Here is a 27,293-nt window from a genome sequence, read left to right on the forward strand (position 1 = left end):
TTCTTTGAGAAGATAAACAAAATTGATAAACCACTAGACAGACTCATCAAGAAAAAGAGAGAGGGGACTCAAATCAATAAAATTAGAAATGAAAAAGGAGAAGTTACAACAGACACTGCAGAAATACAAAGCATCCTAAGAGACTACTACAAGCAACTCTATGCTAATAAAATGGACAAACTGGAAGAAATGGACAAATTCTTAGAAAGGTATAACCTTCCAAGACTGAACCAGGAAGGAATAGAAAATATGAACAGACCAATCACAAGTAATGAAATTGAAACTGTGATTAAAAATCTTCTAACAAACATAAGTCCAGGACCAGATGGCTTCACAGGTGAATTCTATCAAACATTTAGAGAAGAGCTAACACCCATCCTTCTCAAACTCTTCCAAAAAATTGCGGAGGAAAGAACACTCCCAAATTCATTCTATGAGTCCACCATCACCCTGGTACCAAAACCAGACAAAGATACTACAAAAAAGAAAATTACAGACCAATATCACTGATGAATATACATGCAAAAATCCTCAACAAAATACTAGCAAACATAATCCAACAACACATTAAAAGGATCATACACCATGATCAAGTGGGATTTATCCCAGGGATGCAAGGATTCTTCAATATATGCAAATCAATCTATGTGATACACCATATTAACAAATTGAAGAATAAAAATCATATGATCATCTCAATACATGCAGAAAAAGCTTCTGACAAAATTCAACACCCATTCATGATAAAAACTCTCCAGAAAGTTGGCATAGAGGGAACCTACCTCAACATAATAAAGGCCATATATGACAAACCTACAGCAAACATCATTCTCAATGGTGAAAAACTGAAAGCATTTCCTCTAAGATCAGGAACAAGACAAGGATGTCCACTCTCACCACTATTATTCAACATAGTTTTGGGAGTCCTAGCCAGGGCAATCAGAGAAGAAAAAGAAATAAAAGGAATACAAATTGGAAAAGAAGAAGTAAAAGTGTCACTGTTTGCAGATGACATGATACTATACATGGAGAATCCTAAAGATGCCACCAGAAAACTACTAGAGCTAATCAATGAATTTGGTAAAGTAGCAGGATACAAAATTAATGCACAGAAATCTCTTGAATTCCTATACACTAATGATGAAAAATCTGAAAGAGAAATGAAGGAAACACTCCCACTTCCATTGCAACAAAACGAATAAAATACCTAGGAATAAACCTACAAAGGGAGACAAAAGACCTGTATGCAGGAAACTATAAGACACTGATGAAAGAAATTAAAGATGATACCAACAGATGGAGAGATATACCATGTTCTTGGATTGGAAAAATCAATACTGTGAAAATGACTCTACTACCCAAAGCAATCTACAGATTCAATGCAATCCCTATAAAATTACCAATGGCATTTTTTATGGAACTAGAACAAAAAACCTTAAAATTTATATGGAGACACAAAAGACCCCGAATAACCAAAGCAGTCTTGAGGGAAAAAAATGGAGTTGGAGGAATCAGACTCCCTGACTTCAGACTATACTACAAAGCTATAGTAATCAAGACAATGTGGTACTGGCACAAAAACAGAAACATAGATCAATGGAACAAGATAGAAAGCCCAGAGAGAAACCCACGCACCTATGGTCAACTAATCTATGACAAAGGGGGCAAGGATATACAATGGAGAAAAGACAGTCTCTTCAATAAGTGGTGCTGGGAAAACTCGACAGCTACATGTAAAAGAATGAAATTAGAACACTCCTAACACCATACACAAAAATAAACTCAAAATGGATTAGAGACCTAAATGTAAGACCGGACACTATAAAACTCTTAGAGGAAAACATAGGAAGAACACTCTTTGACATAAATCACAGCAAGATCTTTTTTAATCCACCTCCTAGAGTAATGGAAATAAAAACAAAAATAAACAAATGGGACCTAATGAAACTTCAAAGCTTTTGCATAACAAAGGAAACTGTAAACAAGACGAAAAGACAACCCTCAGAATGGGAGAAAATATTTGCAAACGAAGCAACTGACAAAGGATTAATCTCCAAAATATATTATCAGCTATGCAGCTCAATATTAAAAAAAAAACAACCCAATCCAAAAATGGGCACAGGACCTAAATAGACATTTCTCCAAAGAAGACATACAGATGGCCAAGAAGCACATGAAAAGCTGCTCAACATCACTAATTATTAGAGAAATGCAAATCAAAACTACAATGAGGTGTCCCCTCACACCAGTTAGAATGGGCATCATCAGAAAATCTACAAACAACAAATGATGGATAGGGTGTGGAGAAAAGGGAACCCTCTTGCACTGTTTGTGGGAATGTAAATTGATACAGCCACTATGGAGAACAGTATGGAGGTTCCTTAAAAAACTACCATATGACCCAGCAATCCCACTACTGGCCATATACCCAGAGAAAACCATAATTCAGAAAGACACATGCACCCCAATGTTCACTGCAGCACTATTTACAATAGCCAGGTCATGGAAGCAACCTAAATGCCCATCAACAGACGAATGGATAAAGAAGATGTGGTACATACATACAATGGAATATTACTCAACCATAAAAAGGAACGAAATTGGGTCATTTGTGGAGACGTGGATGGATCTAGAGACAGTCATACAGAGTGAAGGACGTCAGAAAGAGAAAAACAAATATCGTATATTAACTCATATATGTGGAACCTAGAAAAATGGTACAGATGAACCGGTTTGCAGGGCAGAAATTGAGACACAGATGTAGAGAACAAACGTATGGACACCAAGTGGGGAAAGCGGCAGGGGGCGGGTGGTGGTGGTGGTGATGAATTGGGCGATTTATGCACTGATGTGTATAAAATTGATGACTAATAAGAACCTGCTGTATAAGAAAATAAATAAAATTCAAAAATTTAAAAAACAAAAAAAAGCAAGAGTAAAAAAATTCAGTGAAATTTAAAATTCAGTTCCTAAGTCATTCTGACCACATTGCAAGCACTCTGTAGCTTCATGTGGCTGCTGGCTATCATATTGGACAGCAAAGATACAGAACTTTTCCATCATGGTAGAAAGGCTATTGCACAGTGCTGCTCTAGAATAAGAAAAACCAGATTTTCAAGGGCCTCAGAAGGCATCTGCACAACTCTCCACCAAAGCATAACTTTGCTCCAAAAATCCTGGACTGCCCCTGTGGCCTCACGTGCACACCAGCGTCATGCTGCACCATCCTTAGCCCCCGGGCAGGGTGTGAAACAAAGTAACTGAGCTCCCTGGCTGAGTTTATGATTAACCTCTTTTTTAAAATTTTTGTCCATGCCAGGACAGTCCCTATAATTAACTTCTCTGTCCAAAACTTTATTCCCTTTCTTTCTCCTTTCACCTCTCTGATGCTTCCTCTGGCTTCCTCACCTCCTCCTTAAATATTCCTTAAATGCAATGTGACTGGCACATAGTAAGCACTCAATAACTATCAATTTCTCCTCCACTCCTCACCCCCTCCAACCCCCAAATACTCCTCCATCCTGGTGGCCAGATGGGCTGGGGAGGCTCCAGGGACTTTATAACCCTCTTCTCTCATGCTTCTGCTGAGAGATGCCAGGCTCTTGCTGGCAGATGCCTGGGGAAACTGAGGCTCAAGGGCACCACTTCATCTTAGCAACAATTAAAGGTGGGAAAAGTGACAGTTCTTCTCCTCTTTGGGATACAGTTATTTCCTTCACCATAAATACCCAGTTCAGAAATATGAACCAATGAAACAAAATAATTATGCCACAATCCCCAAATTATGGGAAATTTATAATCAGTGAGTGGACAGTAAAACCACACAAAGAAGAACCACATTTAACAAATTCTGCTAAGTAATGTGGATGAATCTCTTAGGAAAAATGAAAGTTGATTCATGTCTTTCATTTCATGCCACAAAAATTCTAGATCAGGACAGTCCGTGGAATCATGTAAAAGATTAATAGGTGATGTAAGAAAGAGTGTTGCTCAAATGCATTGGAGAAAATCCGTCTACTGTGTCCTTCTCCTGGAAATACACAACATACATTTGTCTCGTTGTTCACTGCTGTATTCCCAGCCTCTAGAGTGCCTCATAATAGGTGCTCAACAAACATTTTGCTCAATGAATAAAGTACCATATTTATGATCTGATAAGTACTATAATAACGGAGCTGTTTAGTTTTTGTCTAATTCATTATTTTCCAATATTATTTGACTATAGAACCCCTTGAGAAAATGCATTAACACCCAAAGAGATAGGAAGCTGGTGGGCTTCCCTGGTGGCGCAGTGGTTGAGAATCCTCCTGCCAATGCAGGGGACACGGGTTCGTGCCCCGGTCCGGGAAGATCCCACATCCCACGGAGCGGCTGGGCCCGTGAGCCATGGCTGCTGAGCCTGCACGTCCGGAGCCTGTGCTCCGCAATGGGAGAGGCCACAACAGTGAGAGGCCCGTGTACCGCCAAAAAAAGAAAAAAAAAAAAAAAAGAGAGAGGAAACTGGCGTGGGAAACACTGCTTAGAAGAAATTTATCTTAATTTTAGGAAGAAATATATATATGTTAGGTAGTTAGTCAGACATGAGCAGGTCCACACCCCATCCTGGAAGGGGTCATCTTTCCCTCCCCCACCTGGACACTGGTATCAGAACACACCCAGAGATCCTCCTTCTTGTCGCCAAGGACCACTGCTAGGTTTCCAGTTATATCAGGACCAAACAAGATACAAACTGCCAGCACAGGTTGGTGCAGGCGCACCAAGACCTAAAAGGTGCCTCAAGGTAACCAGGGGTTCATTATGCCGTATTTGTAATAAATTAGCATTTCTGTTTTTGCCCCTCCACCCCCCATGGGTTTCGAGTGGGTGCTTATGGGTAAGCACCTGCACACCGGGAGAAAAGTTATATAACCTAAAGCTGTCAATCAACTTGTCAGTCAAATGATGCAGGACACGGGGAGGGACCACCAATCTAAAAAACCCAACCCTACCCCATTGCAGTGCTGCTTCTGGTTTCCAGACAGCACGCTCTCATCCTTTCTCAAGAGTATACTTTCACTTTTGCTGAATAAAACTCTTAAAACTCCTTAAAGCTCCTCTATGTCTCTCAACTGAATTCTTTCCCTTGAGAGGGCAAGAACCGAGGAAATCGCCCTTCCACTGGTGACATATTTATTACTTACTATTGAGGTAATAAAAAAAAAATTGAGGAAAAAATGGACAGGTGTAACCACAGAAGAATTCAAGTAAATTTTTATCATTTTCTTTTGTTTAAGAGTAACCATTAGAATTGGAGAAATTGTGACAACTATGACAGATAAAAATTTGCTAATAAAACATAAAAAAGATTAAATACAGACCCATAAAGAATACAAACTCCTAAATAGGCAGAGAACACACTGACCAGGCAGTGTGTATAAGAGGGAATTATTGTCAGCATTTTAAAGGAAAATGCTTAGTTTCGCTAATAATTAAGGAAATGTAAATTAGTCCACTTCCGTACCATTTTTTTAAAAAATTTATTTATTTATTTATTTATCTTTGGCTGTGTTGGGTCTTCATTGCTAAGCGCAGGCTTTCTCTAGTTGTGGCGAGTGGGGGCTACTCTTGGTTACGGGCAGGGGCTTCTCATCGTGGAGGCTTCTCTTTGTTTCAGAGCACAGGCTCTAGGACCACGGGCTTCAGTAGTTGTGGCACGTGGGCTTCAGTAGTTGTGGCACAGGGGCTTCAGTAGTTGTGGCTCACGGGCTCTAGAGCGCAGGCTCAGTAGTTGTGGTGCATGGGCTTAGTTGCTCTGTGGCATGTGGGATCTTCCCGGACCAGGGCTTGAACCCCGTGTCCCCTGCATTGGCAGGCGGATTCTTAATCACTGTGCCACCAGGGAAGCCCCCATACCGTTTTGCAAATGTTAAATCAAGAAGCTCTTAAAACTCTGTTTTAGAAAACACACACTTTGAAGCATTCTTGAGTTGCTATGGGTTGGTATTGTCTTTCTGGAGGACAATCTGGCAAAGTTTATAAAACATTAAAATAGCTGTACCCTTTGACCAAATTATTCTACTCGTGGAAATTTTCCCTCTGGAAATAATTCAAGAGGAAAAAAAAAAGCCCAAACAAAATGTTTGCATAGGGCAAGAATTCTCAGGGGGGAAGACAGAGAGGCAGACCCCCAGTGGGAAGAATCTGAATTACCTGGAGATTTTTTGTAGTCAGCACCTGCTTTTCCCCTTTCCTGAGTTTCTTATACCTTCCTTCCCTACTCTTGCCTATATTCTCCTGGTTAGGAATCCCACTCTACCCTTCCACCTTTCACTTTTTTATTTTTATAACTGAAGTGTTAAGTGTATTTTTTAAGTGCTCAAATCAAAGATAAATGATCACAATGTGAACACACCCATATAACCACCAGGTCAAGTGGTGCAGGCAGCTTCTGCCTGCATCCTCCACACACCATCATCCTGACACCTAACCCTATAAAATGATTTGCCTGTTTGACTTTTATATAATCATTATCACATAGTAGGCATTGTTTTATCTCTAACTTCTTTTACTCAACATAATGTTTGTAAAATTCATTTATGTTGTTACTGTGTGTAGCTGCAGTTTTTTATTTGCTTTTGTTTGTTTTGCTGTTAGATATTCCATTGCATTAATATACTACGATTTATTTATCCAGCCTATTTTCATGGACATTTGCACTGTTTCCAGTTCTTGGCTATTACCAGTTATGCTGTTAACAATCCTGTATGCCTCTTGGTGTACATGGGCACACATTTTTTGTGGTGTATACCAAGGAGTCAGGTTGCTAGGTTACAGAGTAAGCCATTGTTCAACTTTTTTAGATAATGCAGAACAATTTTTCAAAATTGTATCCGTTTGCACTCCCCATAGCAGTGTATGAGAATACCCATTGCCCCACATTTTTGTCAGCTTGGCGTTGTTAGTCTTTTAATTTTCGCCATTCTGGAGGGTAAATGGTGATGATACCTCATTGTGGTTTCAATTTGCATTTCCCTGATGCAAATTAAAGTGAAAGTACGCCCCCTCGTGGTTGAAATCTGAATTACCTGGGAAGTTGGGGTTTTTTTGGTCTAAGTATTCAGGCTTCCCCTATATCTAGGCCCTCCTTCACCTCTCTTCCTCTTCCAAGAGTCTCCAAGAATGAAAAGTCGACCATCTTTCATAAATTCATCGTGCACTGGATATCCTCTTTTATAAATTGCCCCTTTAAGTCTTATGCTCATTTTTCTATTGAGGTTTTTTTAACTTGTAAGAGTTATTTACAGATTCTGGCACAAACTCTTTGTTATTTGCATGTGTTGTTGCACACACCTTTTCCGTTTTAAACCTTTAAATCAACTCATTTCCAACACAACATTGTAAATCAATTATACTTCAATTTAAAAAATAAAATAAAAAATAACTCATTTTCACCTGTGCAAGAGGCTCAATGCAAGTTCCATTTTGTCATACTTAGAAGTTACCAGTAGATGGCGCCCTAGCCTTGCTCCTGAGCCTTCCACCGGCTATGCCTGACTTTCAACTAAATTTCCCAAAATTTAGCAAGTATTAAAGAATGAGAAATCAAACTTTAAACCATCATACAGCTAGATGGAATACAGCTGGAACTGGGTCTTTTGGTGGGAACAACACATTAATGTTTTTTGTTCTGAATAAAGGAATAAAAAGGTCTTTACCACAAGGCAGGAAAGACTGGCGAGGCTGTCCGGTGATGGGTGGGGCACCAAGTGGAATCCATGGAAACACCTTCTGAGAGCAACCTGCAGGCAGAAGAAAGCGAATAACTGCCACACCTAGCATTTAGACACTGTTTTACTGTTTACAAAAGGCAGGTACCCACTAGCACAAGGTCTGAGAGGGGAACAGGGGTTTGGTCTCAGTTCCTGCCTACCTCTGCCCCTCCCTCCGCCTCCACTCAGGGTGCAGGCTTCCCTGAGCTGCGCCCCACTCAGAGGTGGACAGACTTTCCGTCCTCCTCCCTCCTCCCTATGCCCGCTCCCCACTGAATGAAGTAATGAACGAGTGAGTGAATGACAAGGTCCTGGCTTTCCTGAGCTTAGAAATCAGAGCACATAAACCTACACTCAAAGGAAGACCCCAAGGGAGAATGTGGAAACGCTACAAATAGAGGTGCAACTCCAAGAGCTGGAGGGGGCGGGTGCGATGGGTTGGCTTGTGGTGGGCTGTGATTATGAGCAAGGGGAAGGCACCTTTAGTTACGGGAAGACATAAACCGAGGACCGAGGCATGTTTGGGGTGTGGTGAGAAGGTGACCCCTTTTCTCCAACTTTCACAATGGTGATTGGCAAGAACACAGGAACATCAAACCAGAGATTCAGCTTACTTCCTGCAGTAGCCAACACAAGGTTTCCACCACAGTGGGTCACCACGTCTGATGTCCCCACAAAGGGGGACAAAGACTGGCCCATTTAGAACATGTCTCTGGTGGTTTTCATTCTCACTGTTCAGAAATGCCCGAAGGTTGAGTTGCACCCCCGAAGCTCTCTCTGTCCCACATCTGTTCAGACCCAGCATGACCTGCCTTGCAGCCCATGGATATAAAGAGAGGCTCAGAAAGAGAGGCTTTGTATTCTTTCGTTTTCTTCATTGCAGGTGATTGGGCAAGCTTGCTTTCTGAGAAATATGGAAGTTCCAAACCTCACAGGATTTCACACTTTTCAGGGTGAAGGAAATTGTGCCACTCGAACTTCCTGGCTCTGGGGGCTGCCAGGGTGGATGTCCAGAGGCTGGGGCCTGGGCGGGCACAGAAAGCACACATCTGTGGGTGGGAGAGGTGCCCAGGGCCCAGCTCTGCTCCTCCTGGGTCTGACTTTAACTGGGAATTCAGAGGCTTGGTACCTGTCACATGCCACCCACACTGACACCCACATGGCCTGGGCAGGGAGAGGATGCCAGGCGAGAGTGCACTGAAGTTTGGGGCTTGGAATCCCCCGCTTTTCTCCTGGCCCAGGTGGCACTCAGTGGTTTGCTGTAGCTGGTCTGTACTGCTTGCAAGAGCCAATTGTTAAGTTTTCAGGAATTTTGCAAAGCAGTTGTTAAAACAGCCATTATTTTAACAATTAAATTACAAAATCTTACAAGAGAATAAGTTATATTTTTAAGAAGCAGCAAATACTCAAAACTTCCTATTTTACTGCATTTTGTAATTATACTTGCTTTTGAGGCTGTCTATGCCTATTGTGTTTGCTTGCTGGAAATATTATGTGACAGTGTACTACTGCCCATCTCTTCCCAATTCTGTATTCAGTGACATCCTGTTGGTAGCTTGAAATCGGTCACAGTGGGAATATTTACACTGCGGAAATCAGGAAATGTGACCTATCAGGGCTTTCCGCCCCCAGTGCCTGTAATACGTTGGCCAGAGCCCTGCTGCAGCTGGGGGACCTGGATGTGCAGTGGCTGGGAGGGGAGCTGGCCCTGGGTTTTCCACCCACTGCTGCCAGTGCAGGACCTTTTCTCAGGCAGGTGAGGGGAAGGGGAGGAAGCGGATAGAAACTGGGAAACGCCCTTGGTTCCCCCAGGACACAGCGGTGGAGAGCCTGGCTCACTGGGGGGTGGGCAGGACTATCTGGAGGAACTCAGGGGAGGAAAGCCAAGAGCATGAGGAGGGTGACAAGCAGAAATGAGATAAGCCACTGAGGGGAGGAAAGTGTAATGTCCAGGAGGTGGGCCTTGTGAAGACAAAGGGGAAACACAGAATGTGGCATTCTTGTGACCACAAAAGGGAGGGGAGGGGCTTCCCTGGTGGCGCAGTGGTTGAGAGTCCGCCTGCCGATGCAGGGCACATGGGTTCGTGCCCGGGTCTGGGAAGGTCCCACATGCCGCGGAGCGGCTGGGCCCGTAAGCCATGGCCGCTGAGCCTGCGCGTCTGGAGCCTGTGCTCCGCAACGGGAGAGGCCACAGCAGTGAGAGGCCCGCGTACCGCAAAAAACAAACAAACAAACAAAAAAAAAACAGGGAGGTGAGCCCAGAACACACAGAAGTTGAGCCCCGTGGAGCTGGGTTTCACCGAAGGCTCTGCAGTGCTGATGCCTGTCCCGGGCTGTTATAATGGGATGGTAAGAACAAGGCTGGAGGGAACAGAGAAGTCACAGGCTCACAGTCCTGACGTAGGAGCCCCTAGTGCTTCTCCATCCCCCCTGACTCCCTCAGTCCTCAGCCCCCTACTTAAAAGTTCTTCTCTCCAGGGCATCCCAGCCCTCCTCCCCATATCCTGCCATACATTCACCCCTAAGGCTTCCAGAATCTTCTATTGCTGGAGACACCCCAATCTGGAGCTGGATGTCCCACAGGCACCCAACTTTTCACCTAGTCCTCCAAACCTGCTGCTCTCCACGGGCTCCCATCTCAGGCAGATGCCAAACCTAGAAGGCCTCATAGGTCCAACAACTGTCACAGCTCAGAGGAGCCTCTCCATCACCCTACACCCCTCCTCCTCCCCCACCCTGCCTCCCAGACCTCTGACCACTGCTTCCCAAACTTAAATGACTTTTTCTTTCATGTTCCTCATGTTTTGAAAGTTGCCTATGACATTGCATGTATTAAACAACATCACCTACCCTTAAAGTTGCATAAGCAACTTCCAATCAGAATTTCAGCCATTAAACACCCACTGAGCAGTTACCACATGCCGTGCTGGCCAGTGTACTGGGTACGGGGATGCAGAGGTGAACAGGACCCGGCCCCGTCCCCGGTCCTCCAGGCCTCACGGCTTGCTTAGGGGAGAGTCACATAAAGAAGTAATAAAATCATAACAATGCCCCGAGGTAAGGACAATGTCTCTGCCACCTGGACTCTGTCTCCAGCCATTCTCCAGACCAAAGCCAAAAAGGGATTCCTGGGACACAAAGCCAACCACGTCATGCCCTTATGTAAAACTTTCAGTGGATCCCTATTGCCCTTAGGATAACACCCAAACTCTGGTTAGCTTGGCTTCTCAGCCCTTACGGACACAACCCACATTAACATGAGAATTCTCATTTACTCGTTCACTTAACGCCAATTTAATTGAACACTTACTGTGTGTCAGGCATTGTGCTGGGCACCAGAATCCTGAGAAAATATAATGTACAGCATTTCCTCTCCTGGAGCTTGTAACCTCGCAGGGGATACAGATCTCAAGCAGATACTTATACAAATAATTGATTACAATTGTGATGAGGGCAGGAAAAGGAACATTTCCTCCTCAGCTCCCTGCTTTGACCACGACTCCTCGCGGGGCCTGCCTGCCGGCCTTGCCTATGCCATTCCCTCTCCTGAGATGCCCTCTCTCCTTCAATTGGCCAGATCTCTGTAACCCCCCCAGGTCTCGGGTCAAGGTTCCCTCCTCTTGGGAGTCTTCCCTGAACCCCCTTGTGGTTCCGTGGCGGGTCTCATCCCTGTGAGGACGCTGAGTACAGGCCTGTGTCCCCCAGGCCCAGCACAGGGCTCCTGCCAATAACAACTAGGTCCCTCTTGATCCACGTGTGAATGCATTAAAAAAATTTTTTCATTATAAAATTATTTACATCGGGCTTCCCTGGTGGCCCAGTGGTTGAGAGTCCGCCTGCCGATGCAGGGGACACGGGTTCGTGCCCTGGTCCGGGAAGATCCCATATGCCGCGGAGCGGCTGGGCCCGTGAGCCATGGCCGCTGAGCCTGCGCGTCCGGAGCCCGTGCTCCGCAATGGGAGAGGCCACAGCAGTGAGAGGCCCGCGTACCGCAAAAAAAAAAAAAAAAAAAAAAACAAAAAATTATTTACATCGAATTCGCATATTTATGAAGGCTGGAGCTGAGTGCAAATAAAGGAAACAGAAATGTTTTTTAAAACAAGGACGCTTGTGAAGATGAGAGCTTTCAGGCGACTGTGAGAGTGAGAGGGGTGGGCTGCGGAGGAGACGGGGCGGCCTGGTGAGGGCAGCTGTAGGGCGAGGGGCGCCCTCGGTCAAGCTGGCTTTTCCGGGGTGGGGGAGGGGGCGTCCCCATCTTTCCCGCGGGCTCTTGGCCCCGAAGCCCCTGCTAACTTCCTAACTTCCTGCTAACTTCTAGGTTTGGCATCTGCCTGAGATGGGAGCCCGTGGAGAGCAGCAGGAGAGAGCAGCCCGTGGAGACCACCATCCTGCCCCGGAGCCCGGTGTCTGCCCCTGGGCTTAGCTCCTGTGGGCTACTCATTGCCCCGGGGAGAGAGGAGCACCGGGAAAGGAGGGGAACCCCAAGGGGGCTGGAGCAGCTGGACCCTCTTGCAACCTAGCGTTCTTGCACCCTGGAGCAGCCTGGCCGAGCCGGCTGGACTCCCCTCTGCTGCGTCTTGGGGAGGAACTCCACTCCCACCGCCGAAGTCCCGTGGTGGCAGCCGGTCCAGGAGCAGCCGAGGTAGGGTAGGGAGGCGAGCCCTGTCACTCACCCGCTTGCAAAACCCGCCTGTCCCTCTAGAAGAGACTTTGTTCTGCCTGGGAGTCGCCCACCTCCAGCAGCTTATGCTCAGAGTCCCACGCTGCTCCCGCAGCTTCCTCCTCCCTCGGAATCACGGAGCTGGAAGATCACCTGGTCGGCCCCCTTCACTTAACAGCTGAGGAAGCTGAGCTCCTGAGAGGGAATTAGTGACCAAGGTACCACAGCCGGTAAGGGCAAGCGTGCTTTCAAACAAACAAATAAGAAAGGCAGTCTCCTGGCCCTCACTCAGCCTGGGGCCCCTTCGCTAAGCCCTGCTGCCCACCTGTCTGGGGTAGGCTGCCCCAGCTTCTCCAGCTGGTTTGAACCTGAAAGTTATGCCTCCAGTGAATGAAACTCACAAGCCTCATGGCCAGCACCCGCCCACCCCCCCACCCCCCCCCCCCACACCTTCCTCCACACCCACCTGTTCATCTGCCCCTCTGACCCGGAAGTGGGGCAAAGCTGGACCCAACCTGACAGGCTCTCCCAGGTAGGGACCTAGAGCAGGGGCTGAGTGACTCTGAGTGACAGTGACTCTGAGGCAGGACTCACCTGGACGGGGAGTGGCTGCCTTAAGGAAGGAAACCAAGCACAGGTGTGCCCTGTTTGCCTTCCTGGCTCACAAATATGATGGGTCCCTACCCGCCTGACAGGATAAAGCTCCAACCTCTTAGCCCGGCCCTGAAGCCCTTCCCAGTCGGGCTACAACCTGCCTGTCCAGCCTCATCTCCCACCACCGTGGACCCCACGCTCCTTCCTGCGTTGTCACACCATCCTCAGGTTGCACCACACCCTCCAGCCCTCTTTGGCTTTACAGGTGCTGTTCCCTTTAACTTGAACACCCTTCCCTGCTTCTCCACCTCAGAGGTCATCTCCCATCCTCTGTGCGGTTGCTTTCCTCCTCTTCTCCCTCCTCCCCTCCTCCCCTCCCTCCTCCCCTCCTCCCCCTCCCTCCTCCCCTCCTCCCCCTCCCACCTCCCCCTCCCTCCTCCCCTCCTCCCCCTCCCACCTCCCCCTCCCTCCTCCCCACCCTCCCTCCTCCTCACGCCTGGAGTGCTTCTGTGCTAACTTTATAGATAATAAAGAAAATACAAGGTCATGAATCTGTGTCGCCACCGGACTCTCAACTCCTCAATGACAGCAATTATGTCTTTATCTTCAAATTCATAGAGCCCTGCACATAAGTAGACACTCAAAAAAGCCATAAATTGCTAAACAAAATCAGTATATGGACTCTGGATTTACTCCAGAGCTAAATTAGGAAACACGTCTTAACATTGCCCAAGGATCCCCTTCCAACTCCTTTATTTAACAAATATTTATTGAGTATGGCTATGTGCAAAGCACTGGTTTGTGTCTGGGGGTCCAGGGTGAGCAGACTTGTGGGCCATCTCTGAAGTCTGTCCCAGTGCCCAACTTCATGCCTCTCTAATCCTAGATCTAGATGATTCATGGACTGTCTGACCATGCAAGGCCCTCACTTAGGATGGCCACATCTGTTCCTCTAATTTGGGGGGCTAGGATATGCTCTGTGACTAACCCCCCACCGTGACCAGGTGGGAAAGAGCTTCTTCCTCAAGGAGAACAACAGGGTAAGACACCAGAACAGCCACGGTGGAGGGTGGGCCTTACCCCCAGCCTGTGCTTATTTTGAAGGGCAGAGCCCCTGTTTTCTTTACCTTTGTATAAGCCCTCTCCCCGTATCACCTAGCATAGTACATGGCATGGGACGGATGCTCCTTAAATGTTTTCTGGATGATTCAACCCAGTGATGAATCCTTTCACGAAGACTCATGCCGTTACTGAACTCTGGCATACTTTTACCAACAAATAGATACGATGAGTGCCTACTGCACGCCAGGCACACACCAGCAGTTAGTGATCCAATGATGAGTGAAAAATCCGGATGGCGCTCCAGATTTATGTGGGAAGAAATTAATTTTCCAAATGCGCATAGAATGACACCGTGAAAAAGTTATTAAAGGAGAGGGTCACAGGACTATGGAAGTGCAGGCAAGAGGGCCTGTCCGGGGGTCCTGGAAGGCTCCTTTGAGGAAGAGGTTTGCACATCAATCCACCCAGCCACCCACCCGTACATTATGGACCACATTCCAGGGTTTGCTTAACAAGGTGCCAGCACATACTGACTGCTCGCGGGTCATTTCCCCAAGGTCCTTCAGAGCAAGAGGAAACCCACATCTCCTGGCTGCATAGGCCTCACCCAACAACACGCTCAAGTTTTTAAGTGTAAGTTTTCCGGTCAAGGGGAAAAAGAATTTTTTTGTGTGCGTGTGTGTGAAGCAGCTTAAACTGAAGCTGACCTCACCATGGGTGTCTCAGGTTGTTTTTGGTGAAGGTAATGAGCCAACTTTCCAGGAACCTCGGGACACACCCAGATTGCCCAACACTGCAGGGCAGTGCAGCCCAGACACCTCCCAGCCCCTTCCCCTCCTTAGTGCCAGCTCCTCTGTAGCCAGAGGTCCACAGGGGACCACCCCAAATGAACCTTCTCCAGGGTCTGCTCGGGGCACGGTCAAGGGCAGGCCTGAAGGAGGGACCTTCAGACCAAACTGTCTGCCCACGATCAGGAGATGGACGATGACTGTGCCCTCTGATGCATTGCCTCTTGAACTGTCCTCACCCCTTCCCAGGGCTCTGAGCTCATAACAGTTATCCTACTGGCTCTGGACACAAGCTGTCACCCACACCTCGGCTTCTTCCTGGCTTTCTGCTCAGGTCCCCTTTCTCTCTCCTGACTAGCTTCTTTCCATCTCTACTCCCTCAGTAACTTGGGGTGTAAGTGGCCCTATGACGGCCCTGACTTCTCTGCTGGCTGTCACCCTTGTCTCTTACTTTAAGCTTCTGAGAGAGTCTGACCGACATAATAAGCCTTTTCAAGCTGGGGTCTCGTGAGGCCACTCAGAAGAAGACTGAAAACCCTGTAGATCCTTTAAGATCTAATCTCAGCCCTTTCTCATCCTCTCTCCTTGCTGCTGATCAAACTGGTCTTCCTTTTGGATGTAAAGAGGGCTACGATGCCATCAAAAAATCTTCCAGATACCGTGGCTTAGAACATAACCTCTGGGCTCAGTTTCCCGAGCTTTGTCTTCCAAACAAAACCCTTTCTCTCCCAACTTGCCACACATATACGCATATTGGCTTTTGGGAGGGCTGTGGTCTCAGCTATGGATTTTGAAGCCTCTACATTAATATTTATTTGCTCTAGACCAGAGCTTCTCAAACTTTAGCCATGCAATAACCTGAAAATTCTGTGTATTGAAACTCAGAATCCTGGGCCTCCCTGCCAGAGATTCAGATTCAGCAGGTCTGGGGTGCAGACCCAGGCGATGTGGATTCTGCCAGCCCACCCAGCTGCACTTGGAGGAGGACTGTTCTTGCATCAGTCCTCACCCTGAAGCAAAAGTTACTCGGGCTTAACACTGGAGGGAAGAAGAGCGATGAGGAAACAGTGCAGGGATGAGATATCTCAGTGAAGACATTTCTAAATATTAACCTACCTCACTGGTTTACCCCTGAGATGAATCCCCCTTTGCCAAGCAAGGTTTTGAGAAGTTAGGAAACCCACCCAGCTCTTGACTTGCAGAGCCTAGAGTCAGGTGCTGACCTGTCTGCTTGCTCCCTGCCCACTGTGCCCACCATGAAGTTGAATTAATGTCAGATTTGATTGTTACTGGCAGAACCACTGCCATCTGTCCTGACATGGGTGGTCAGTAGTGTCATCTCTGCAGAGAAATGAAGATGTTCACAAAGGCATCCGCATCTACTCCCACTGATACCTGCTAGACCCACCACACCTCAGTTTAGGGTGCTGGGATCAATGTGACTGAACAGGCAGCCGGGGCAGCCTGGCCAGGAGAGGCACTCCCACCCTTTTAGTGTTCCATGCCTGGCCTGACCCTGCTCTCCTGATAGCAAGAGTTCAACTGACATCTCAAGGCTGGTCTAGGGTATTAACAACTGGGTGAAATTCCCCACTAATTACCAAATGTTATAGGAGCAGTTTCAGCACAGTACTTCTCAAAGTGTGGTCCCCAGACCAGAAGCATCAGATTCACCTGGAAACTCGTTAGAAACCCAAATACTTAGATCCCACCCCAGAACTACTAAAGCAGAATCTTTGCGTTTGGGGCCCAGCAATCCACATCTTAACGTGCCTTTCAGGAGCATCTGATGCACAGCTAAAGTTTGAGAACAGCCGTTTTGACTGAAAGAATGAGCCAGATTCCTAGTGCGGTTTGGGAGGATTTGGTTTGGCGACACAGAGGGTTCCCTGCTCTTGGGCAAGCTCTGACACACACGATGATAGAAAAGTTGGGGAAACATATACTAATCCAGTTGTGAAGTCAACTGTAACTTCTCTTGCTTAGCTTGGTTACAGCCTTGCCCTGGAGAGGATTTATTGCCGGGATAGTCTTTTTTTTTTTTTAACATCCTTATTGGAGTATAATTGCTTTACAGTGGTGTGCCAGTTTCTGCTATACAACAAAGTGAATCAGCTATACATATACATATATCCCCATATCTCCTCCCTCTTGCGTCTCCCTCCCACTTTCCTTATCCCACCCCTCTAGGTGGTCACAAAGCACCGAGCTGATCTCCCTGTGCTATGCAGCTGCTTCCCACTAGCTATCTATTTTACATTTGGTAGTGTATATATGTCCATGCCATTCTCTGACTTCGTCCCAACTTACCCTTACCCCTCCCCGTGTCCTCAAGTCCATTCTCCACGTCTTTGTTCCGTTAGAGTAACTCTTGTACTCTGCCTGGGCCCTTATTCTGTGGGTGGTGATATTTACAACATTGAGACACAAGGTAAACCCAGTGTCTGAACTCTGCTTCCGGGTCTTTCCACACCAGAGCCCAGGGAAGCCTATTTGTTGTCACTACAGGGACAGCCTAAACTACAAGCTCTGGCCCAGCTGGTCTTGTTGATGTGCTTCTTACAATCTTCAGTAATTTCCTGTTTTCGAAAAAGAAAGCAAATAAAATGTAATATATGGGGGGGACTGGGACGGATTACTACATATGGTGGAAACCTCTGTTAGTTCTTGAGGTGAGATAGCAAGTAACTGTGGAGCAGATTTTTTTTGATGATGTAATTCACATACCATAAAATTCACCCTTTTAAAGCGTACAATTTAGTGGGGTTTAATTTAAAAAGTAAATTGTGCCACAAGAACTTTCTCGGGTGATAAGAATGTTCAATAGCATGTTTTGCATGATGCTTTCATGGGTGCATATAATTTTCAAAACTCCTCTAACTGAACCATTAAGACCTGTTCATTTTATTCTGTCTAAACTATACCTCAATTTAAAAAATAATTTAAAAAGTATAATAAATGGTGCAGTTTCCCAGTAAGCAGCCCAAGGTGGCCTCTGAAAATGGTTCGCTATTCTCTTGACCCAGAAAACCCACAAAAATCATGCAAATCAAGAGGTTCAAATCTTTGTGCCATTAAGGGTATGCAGATCCAAAAATCCACCAAGTATCTGAAGGATATCACGTTACAGAAGTAACGTGTGCCGTTCTGTCGTTACAATGGTAGAGTCTGTTGGTGTGCCCAGGCCAAACAGTGGGGCTGGATGCAGGGTCAATGGCCCCAAAAGAGTGCTGAATTTCTATTGCACATGCTCAAAAATGCAGAGAGTAATGCTGAACTGAAGGGCTTAGGTGTAGATCCTCTGGTCATTGAACACATCCAGGTGAACACAGCTGCCAAGATGCAGCGCAGGACTTAGAGAGATCATGGTGGTTTCAACCCGTACATGTGCTCTCCCTGCCACATTGAGATGATCCTTACTGAAAAAGAGCAGATTGTTCCTAAACCAGAAGAGGAGGTTGCATAGAAGAAAAAGATATCCCAGAAGAAACTGAAGAAGCAAAAACTATGGCCCAGGAATAAATTCAGTTAAAAAAAAAAAAAAGAGTCAAATAAAAGTAAAATAAATGGTGCTACTTCAAAAAATAATCTGAAACAAAATTTGAGAAGTGTCCAGTGGTTGACTCAATGAACTTGTCTAGAAAATAACAAGCAAACAATAGGTCACATTTGTCTTGCAATATGAATCCATTTCTCATTAATGTTGATAAGGAGAATTCAGATAAGCAAAATATAAAATATTTTATAAAATAAAATAATCAGGTTAACTTGCCCGAGGCAACCTAACCTGAACAACATAACCTTTAGAACATAAACACCAAGAGAACAGTATCAACTTCATGATTACACACAACCGAGTAAAGGAAAAATCACATATATTACTTGATGTAAATACAAAAAAGTGGAGTTTAATTTTTTACATAGTATGCCCACTCTCCAAATAAGCAATATTTTATTGTATATGTATCATAAGTCATACCAAGTGAATGAGCGAGTTGCTTTTAGCATGTCATCAAGAGTTATTAAATTTAGTGTTTTCCTTGATTTTATTCTAGTTTTCATTTTAAAACTAAGTAGTGTGCACACAAGCAAATAAAACACTACCAAAACCAAGCCTTAGTTTCTAGGGAGAAATTACATAATTACTGATGCAACTTTCTAAGCATGAGGAAAAGATATTATAAGGGATAATTACCAGAAAAACTAATTCAATTCCTATTGCTCTCACTTAACCTCTCCAAGCCTTAGTTTCTCCTTCTGTAAGATGAGGGTGGTAAAAGCTACCTCTGGGGTTTGTTGAGAGGATTAAAAGAGGCAATCCTTGCTAAAGAGCTAATGCCAGGCTTGTAGTTAGTGCTCCATAAATAGAATTATTGTTAATCAATAGTGGAGCTTGCGTTTCCCTTCTATCAAGTTTACATTTAAAAAAAATTGATACCCTAAACAGGTATCTCAAAGGTTCCTCATCTTTTTCACTCAGGTAAAAAAGATCTCTTGAATTAAATTTGCAACAGCCTAAAGCTATATTTTAGGAAGGGAAACAGAATTTATCATGAATGTGTGAAACTACTGTTCAGGCATTGAAACAACCAATTAATAAGAAACCCTTGGAATTACAGAAGATACTATTTTTTTATGCCAGGAAAACTTCGTTACTATTTTAATCCTAAAAATGAATAAATAAAATTTAAAAAATTCCTATTGCTCTTTTAGGTACATATACTCAAGTTCATCCCCCTTCCTTATTCAAACCACATACCATCATTTTTTAAAAATAAATTTATTTATTTATTTATTTTTGGCTGCATTAGTTCTTCATTGCTGCAGAGGGGCTTTCTTTGGTTGCGTCGAGGAGGGGCTACTCTTGGTTGCCGTGTGCGGGCTTCTCCTTGCAGTGGCTTCTCTTGTCGCGGAGCACAGGCTCTAGGCTCGTGGGCTGCAGCAGTTGTGGTGCACGGGCTTATTATTTGCAGTAGTTGTGGCGCACCGGCTTACTAGTTGCCCCGCAGCATGTGGGATCTTCCCAGGCCAGGGCTCGAACCCATGTTCCCTGTATTGGCAGACCAATTCTTAACCACTGCGCCACCAGGGAAGCTCCATACCATCATCTCTGAATGTAAGAATATGTGTAGTGTACTTGTGGAATATAGTGATTACTAAAATGTAGACAGTGGTTGCTAAGGACAAATTTTTATATTATACACATAAAAATAATTATTTTTGCTACTATGTCTTTTTTAGATGTGAGGCCATCTAGGTGGGCACATATGCAGGGGTTCTTATTTCTAGCTCGGTGTCTGAGTAGGTGAGAGTAAAGGTGAGATGTGTTTATCTTCAGGTGTGGTCATGCTCTGGCAAAGGTTTATAACTGGGGCACTGTGAACCAAAGGTAGACCAGTTACCAGAAGTAGGCGTGTGTGAATCTCAAACAGGCAATGTTCTCACTCATGGAAGAATATAATTTTATACACATTAAGAGCTTTCTCTTATTTTTTTCCAGTTAGATGCAAATATATTTCATGACAAAGCAAATTTATGAAGGGATATGCTAGATCATTCATACCCTTAAACACAATTAATATAATGGGCTGACTTTCTGAATACTCCTTTCAATGCGGAGGAAAAGAACAGACATTGCTCTAGCACAGAGTCAAAGCCAAGGGAATTATAAAGCACACTTGGGTGTTCACTGTGCAAAGAGCTTTCTCTTTTATAGTGATAATCATTTTTTAAAAAGCAAAAAGGGAATACTTATTGAACAACTAGTGCATGTTAAACACCATGTCAGAAACTTATATTCTCTCACAAAATCTTCACAACTAACCCAAGCAAGTAACAGATTAACCCAATTTCATAGACCAGGAATCTGAGGTACAAAGCAACATGGGTAGTAAAGTGGCAAAGTGGTCTGATTTCGGAGCCTGTAGTTTCATTCTCTGACAAAGTCTCAACTAAAATGTGTGAGACTTTCCCCAAGAAAATTGAAAATGATGATGAATGAGTATTTAATCAGACCTCACTTGTTTTTAGTGATATGGTATGTGACTTTAACTTTTTTGTTCAGAAAGCTTACTTCACATCCTCTTTTTATATGAGAGAATTATAGGTGTTTGCTTAAGGCTCAAGGACATAAAACTGAAGGACTCTGGGCTTTGGTTTAATTGCAAACTGAAACCAACAATGGAAGTTGTTAAAATGTTAAAAAAAACCCCACAAACTGTATTATCTCCTTCCCCATCTTAAAATCCTATTCCTTTGTGCCTGCAGAATGATAGCATAAAAGGCCCTAAGCATTTCACCTATCCCACTCTACACTCCAATATTAAATTTCATGTACTAAATTGCTCCAAGTTTCTGAAGAGATGCTGTCTTAGCTCTCTATGGCTAGGTAAATACACGCCTCTACTTCAATTGCCTTTCTGACTTCTAATTATTGGCTGTTTTTTTAACATCTTTATTGGAGTATAATTGCTTTACAATGGTGTGTTAGTTTCTGCTTTATAACAAAGGGAATGAGCTATACATATACATATATCCCCATATCCCCTCCCTCTCGTGCCTCCCTCCCACCCTCCCTATCTTACCCTAATTAATGGTTTTTAAAGAAACTAGGCTTTCAGGGACCCATCTTCTTCGGAACCTTCCTTTGTACCATGTGCTTGTTTCTATCCTTGCCTTATTGTCACTGTATTGCTTGGATTTGTTCACAGATGTATCTACCTTTCCTATGTCAGATCCTTGAGGCCAGCACACCACCTACCACATAGTGAACGCTTAACGATTGTACAACTTCTTAAATATTTAAATTACTTGAAAATGTCTTTAATATGTCTCAAATTTTAAAACTTCAAAGTCCACTTGCAAGAGAATCTTATCCAGATCAAACTCTGCAGAGAGAGTTCTATACAAGCTCCTTGGGAGTCACTTCCATGACCACATATCCGTCAAGTACTCAGTACAATAGCCTAACAACCAAATGCAACAAGTGAAACTTGGATTGGACTCTGGACTTAAAACTACAGTTATAAAGGACATTACAGTCAGAGGAAATGGAAATGGATTATATGTTAGGTGATAGTATTGAATTAATGGTAATCTTCTTAGGAATGATAATGGTATAACAGCTAGAATGTCCTTTCTCTTAGGCATGAATAGCTTTATGATGTCTGTAACTTATTTTCAGAGTTCATTTTAAAAGAGCATAATATACAGAGAGATACAGCAAATGTGGCAAAATATTAAGTGATAAAAAGTGTGAGTATTTTTTGTGCTAGTTTTTCAACTTCTCTGAATATTTGAAAAATTTCAAAATAAAACGTGTGGAAAATGTTAAGAATACTATCAAAAATAAAATCAATAAATCTTTTGAAATTTAAGTTTCAGTATTGCTGTTGGCCTTTCTCCCTCCCAAACCTGCTGCATGGTACCTTCCACTGCCTTGTTCACCCCATAAAGCCACTGTATTTCAATCAGGTTTGTGTTTTAAAGTTGAAAGGCACAGTCCCCTCCCAAACACTACAATTTGCTCTCCTAATTGGCCAAGCATCACAAGGTTGTTCATTTTTATTTGACTATATGGTACCACATTGCCCTTTAGAAGCTTAAGCAAATAAAATTGTACTTCCTAACTGGTACATGTAATTCCTTGAAATCAATCATTGGAGATTTTCACCTGGGAAAATTTGAGGTGATAAGGAAAATAGAAGTTGCAGAAGTAGTCTTGCTTTAATCCCTTCAGAACCGCCAAGTCTCTAGAAAGATCTAGTTAATTCTTATTGCCGTGAAGGTGATTAGAATTTAGCCCTACTCTTAAATTTCTATTATGTTCAGATGGAAATTAAGAAAAAGGGATTTATGATATTTATTTAAAAGAGTTAATGAACCTAGGTATACACCCAAGAGAATTGAAAAGATATGGCTATACAAAAACTTATACATGGCTGTCCACAGCAGCATTATTCATAACAGCCAAATGGTAGAAACAATCCAAATGTCTGTCAACTGATGGATAAACAAAATATGGCATATCCATACAATGGAAAATTAGTCATAAAGAGGAATGTAATACTGATACGTGTTACAACATGGACGAATCATGATAACATTATACTAAGTTAGAGCCAGGCACCAAGGCCACATAATGTGTGATCCCATTTATCTGAAATGCCCAGAATAGGCAAATCTATAGAGATAAACTTTATTGGTGTTTCCCTAGGCTGGGGGCAGAGGGGTCAGAAATGGGGGAATGACTGCTAATGGGTACAGTGTTGTTTTGGGGTGATAAAAATGTTCTGGAATTAGATGGTAGAGATGGTTGTAAAACTTTGTGAATATACTAAAAACCACCGAACTGTGCCCTTTAAATGGATGAATACTATGTTCTGTGAATTGTATCTCAATTTTTTTTAAAAGTTAATGAAAAGCTATTTTCTATGTGGTCCCACTTTCAAGAACAGTCAAGGGGGAGCCGAGGGGCATGCTGCATTTGATCGTACCTTTGATCTCCAAGGGACCATTGGCCACAGTGAAGAGGAGCCCTAGACTCTGTGGGGTGCTCTCCATCCTCCCCTCCCCAAGCCTCACAGGAGCACCACTGTTAGCCTTGGCATCTGGAGGGCTACTCTCGCATGCCCCACATTCCCATCACTGCCAGAATCCCAGTACTTCCTCCAAGACCAATCCCCATGCAAGTCTCATACCCCATCTTGTCTTCATTTTCCTCACTGTACTTACCATCTTTTATTCCTCTCCCTCCAAAATTTGGTTTTGTTCATTGCTTTATCTCAGCTGCACAAGAACAGTGCCTGGATAACAGTAGTTACTCAATAGATTTCTGATGAATGAGTGAACTTGGAAAAAAAGTTTATACAGAAATTTGCACTGGGTGTTATTTAAAAAGATGAAGTTCCACGCTTCAGAATGTGTTTATCTCCCATAAAAAGACTTTCTCCTCTATTTAAGAATGTACCTGAACTTTAAGAAATCTCGCACAAGTGGTATTTTATTGGAGACAATCAAATTTAACAGATCTTTATACATTTTAAGGAGAACATTCAGGCATCATAAACACAAAAATTTCAATACGCAAAACAAATTTACAACAAGAAAATAAACATAGAATCTTATTTTGGGACTACGTGGTTATTGTTGCACTACCTTTATAATTCTTTATCCAGAATCTGAAAACGTAGGCAAGCCCTAGAAATGTAGCAGAAGCATTTCCGCACACTGGTATCCATAATCTAGTTTGTGCAGAAGTGTTTCCACTAGATTCATAGAGTAATCTTTGGAAGAAAATGGCGAAGACTGGTCACCTGGTTGCCTTTCGGACCTGCTGCAACTCTTCAATAGGCTTCCATTCTTGGTTGATTGTTATAAGCTTTAAAAAAAGAATAAAAATGTTTTGTTAGGATCTGTCCATCCTCAGGCCCCCTTCTGGGATTTGTACACAGCTCCCTTTGTAAAAAGCATCACCATAACATTTGTAGTCAACGAATCACCTCTTCCCATCTCTAAAACAGTAATATGGGCTGGTTCTATCCCTCTCTCCCTCTAAAGAGCCTTTGGGTTCCTGAGTGTTACAGGATCAGAGAGAAAGGTCATATCCATTTACCCTACTTTCACTTAAGAGGTTCTAGATTTTTAAATTTCCTGTGGTTTTATGTGAACTAGAAGCTCAAAAAGTGTGTCTGCTACGTCTGAGTGGAGGTATGATGCTCCCAGCACAGAGCTAGGCACATAGTAGGCTCTTAAAATTTCCTCACTGTAATTACTCAACAAAAGTACAAATGATCCAAGTTATACAATAAGGGAAAAGGCACAGAGCTGTGGACAAGATAACTAGTAAGCACAGGTAACTCTACTCAATATTCTGTAATAACCTATTTGGGAAAAAAACCTGAAAAAGAATGGATATATGTATATGTATAACTAATTCACTTTGCTGTACCCCTGAAACTAACACAACATTGTAACTCAACTATACTCCAATATTAAATAAAAATTAAATTAAAAAGGAGATGATGTGTCACAATAATGATAAAAGTTAATATTTGAGTGCTGACTATGGGCCAGGCACTGTGCTAAAGGGCTCTATTTTATCTACTTTAATCCTCTAAACTCTGAGGAAGAGCCCTATTATTGTGCCCATTTTATAGATTCTGAGAGCCTCAGAGAGGCCAAATTATCTAAAATCACCTGTGACTAATGGAGCAAAGATTTGAACTAAATCTCCATAACCCTACAGCACTCCCTTTGCACTACACATTAAATGGCACGCTAAAGGTTAAAAGGTATTACATCTATTTTGCTGACAAATGTGCTAAGGTTTCGGCTAAGTATAAATCACGTTTTAATGCAGCAATACCTTTCTAGGTGCAGTAGGATCCACAGTTTCCCAAGGTTCTGGATTTCTTTTTCGATCAATGCTAAAAATAAAAGAAAGCTGATTAAACATTAAAGTAAGTGCATTTAAACTAAGTCTGATACTGGGTTTATAAATATGCTAGGGACAGACTCAGAGTGCATACTTAGGCATTGAGTTAATTGAAATTGATGGAACATTCCTTTAAAAAGCTTCACAGTTTGGCTCAAACATCAAGGATCAATTCCTCTGCAGAGTAGGAGGTCTGCATTCCCTTTACTGGTCTAGACTGGAGAATGTTCTCATAAGCTGAAGAGCAATTAGGGTGGAAGTGCCAGGCTAAGAGCAAGCAAAAATGCTCTTACCCCAGTTTCTGGAAGAGGCAGAAGGGCTGGGCTTGAAACCGGTAGGTGATGAACTGCCACAGCCTAGCATTACGGCTCTACGGAGCCCTGCACCCGGTCAATATCAGAGTCAGGTTTTTCTCTTCCTCATATTCCAGGATACATGGTATTTTACCTTATATCCAGGGCTAAGATTAGATTCATTGTAGACAGCTGAATCTATAAACTCTACCACATTAGGAAAGACCTTGCTAATGAACTGACATTTTAAAATGTTATTAAAATGATTAAGATTGATGATGTATATCCCAAAAGACCGTCTAAGAACTTTAAATTTCAAAACTTAAGTTAAAAAAAAAACCCAACAAGCTTTATTTTGCTGCAGGAGAAGAGGAGGAGGGCCAGTGGCTGAAAGGGTATTTAGATACAAGGAACTTATATTAGTAAACCTATTTTATCTCTAATCATCATTTGATAGTCTTCTGATACCTGGATGCTTTCTGGCCCTGACTCTAACCAAGTTCACAATTCGACATTCTTATCCTGGGGGAAAACCAGGAATCTGATACTATGCATTTCATAAACTGAAGGTCAACCTAACACGGCTAAAAACGTTTTTATAAATGATGAATGCCTACTTACATCACATCGGGTTTTCGAAGGGAATACAGAGCAAAAGACAAAGCTCCAGTCGCTGCCACGGTCGTGAAAAACGCCAAAGGAATAAGCTAACAGAGAACAAAATACTCGGACGTTTCAATGTGAAACACTTGAAATATAACAGAATAGCTCTATATCATTTTATATTTTCTTCAACATCTTTAAAAGTTAATATTTTTAGTCAGATTTTCAGTTGCTTTAAAAATTTACTTGCTTCTTTTGGACTTCCCTGGTGGTGCAGTGGTTAAGTGTCCGCCTGCCAATACAGGGGACACGGGTTCAAGCCCTGGTCCGTAAGATCCCACATGCCGCAGAGCAACTACGCCCCTGCGCCACAGCTACTAAAGCCCGCGCGCCTAGAGCCCATGCTCCGCAAGAAAAGCCACCGCACTGAGAAGCCCGTGCACCGCAACGAAGAGCAGCCCCCGCTCACCGCAACTAGAGAAAGCCCACCCTTAGTAACGAAGACCCAACGCAGCCATAAATAAACAAATAAATAAAACCTTACTTCCTTCCTTTTCATCAGGACTTGGAAAAAGCTCATGATGACTTCAGTGTAGAATGCCAAATCTAGAAGAAAAAAAAATCCAAGATATTGATCAAAACTCAGCTACTAGGACGAAGCCTGGTGGGCTCCAAACCGGCCAATGTATCCCAAAGCCAGCCTCGAGACGGCTCACCAGAGCCTCCGCCCGAGGGCAGCTCACCTGGGAGACCTGGCGGGGCGCCGCGAGCGGACGATGCTAACGCCCAGAACGGAACGCCGACCTCGACCTCCGCGCATTATATACCAACCCCACCCTCGCCGGAAGGCCGGCCGGCGCGTTCTGGTCACGCGGGCCACGCAGGGGGCGTGCGGGGCTTGACTCGCTTTCCATGCCGGGCGCCCGGCAACCGGGCGCCCCCTGCGGGATGCCGGGCCTTCAAATTCCGCGCAGCAGGACGCTAGCGCTCCCTGCCGCCTGCCGCGGTTCTTACCCGCCGCTCGGAGCGAGCCCAGGCTGGGCGTTGGCGGGTCTGCAAGGGGGTGGAACTGAGAACTAGGGGCACTTGGATGGCCAAGAACAGGTGAAA

General features: G+C 43.9%; 1 protein-coding gene and 1 non-coding gene across 2 annotated transcripts; both read right to left on the reverse strand.

The window, feature by feature from the left end:
- Positions 1 to 20,433: 20,433 nt before the first annotated feature.
- On the reverse strand, positions 20,434 to 20,549 carry LOC117197231 (small nucleolar RNA SNORA22). The gene has a single exon (XR_004477765.1). It is a non-coding gene; the product is annotated as a small nucleolar RNA SNORA22 (small nucleolar RNA).
- A 3,286-nt stretch (positions 20,550 to 23,835) lies between these two features.
- Positions 23,836 to 27,022, reverse strand: C2H15orf48 (chromosome 2 C15orf48 homolog). The gene is made up of 5 exons (XM_004281269.4): positions 26,927 to 27,022; positions 26,728 to 26,789; positions 26,202 to 26,287; positions 25,219 to 25,279; positions 23,836 to 24,231 (listed from the first exon to the last, which is right to left on the reverse strand). Exons 2-5 carry the CDS (start codon positions 26,761 to 26,763, stop codon positions 24,163 to 24,165), a joined length of 252 nt encoding a protein of 83 aa, XP_004281317.1. The 5' UTR covers positions 26,764 to 26,789; positions 26,927 to 27,022; the 3' UTR covers positions 23,836 to 24,162.
- Positions 27,023 to 27,293: the final 271 nt, after the last annotated feature.

This window comes from Orcinus orca, chromosome 2 (assembly GCF_937001465.1).
Source record: "Orcinus orca chromosome 2, mOrcOrc1.1, whole genome shotgun sequence".
Lineage (NCBI taxonomy): Eukaryota > Metazoa > Chordata > Mammalia > Artiodactyla > Delphinidae > Orcinus > Orcinus orca.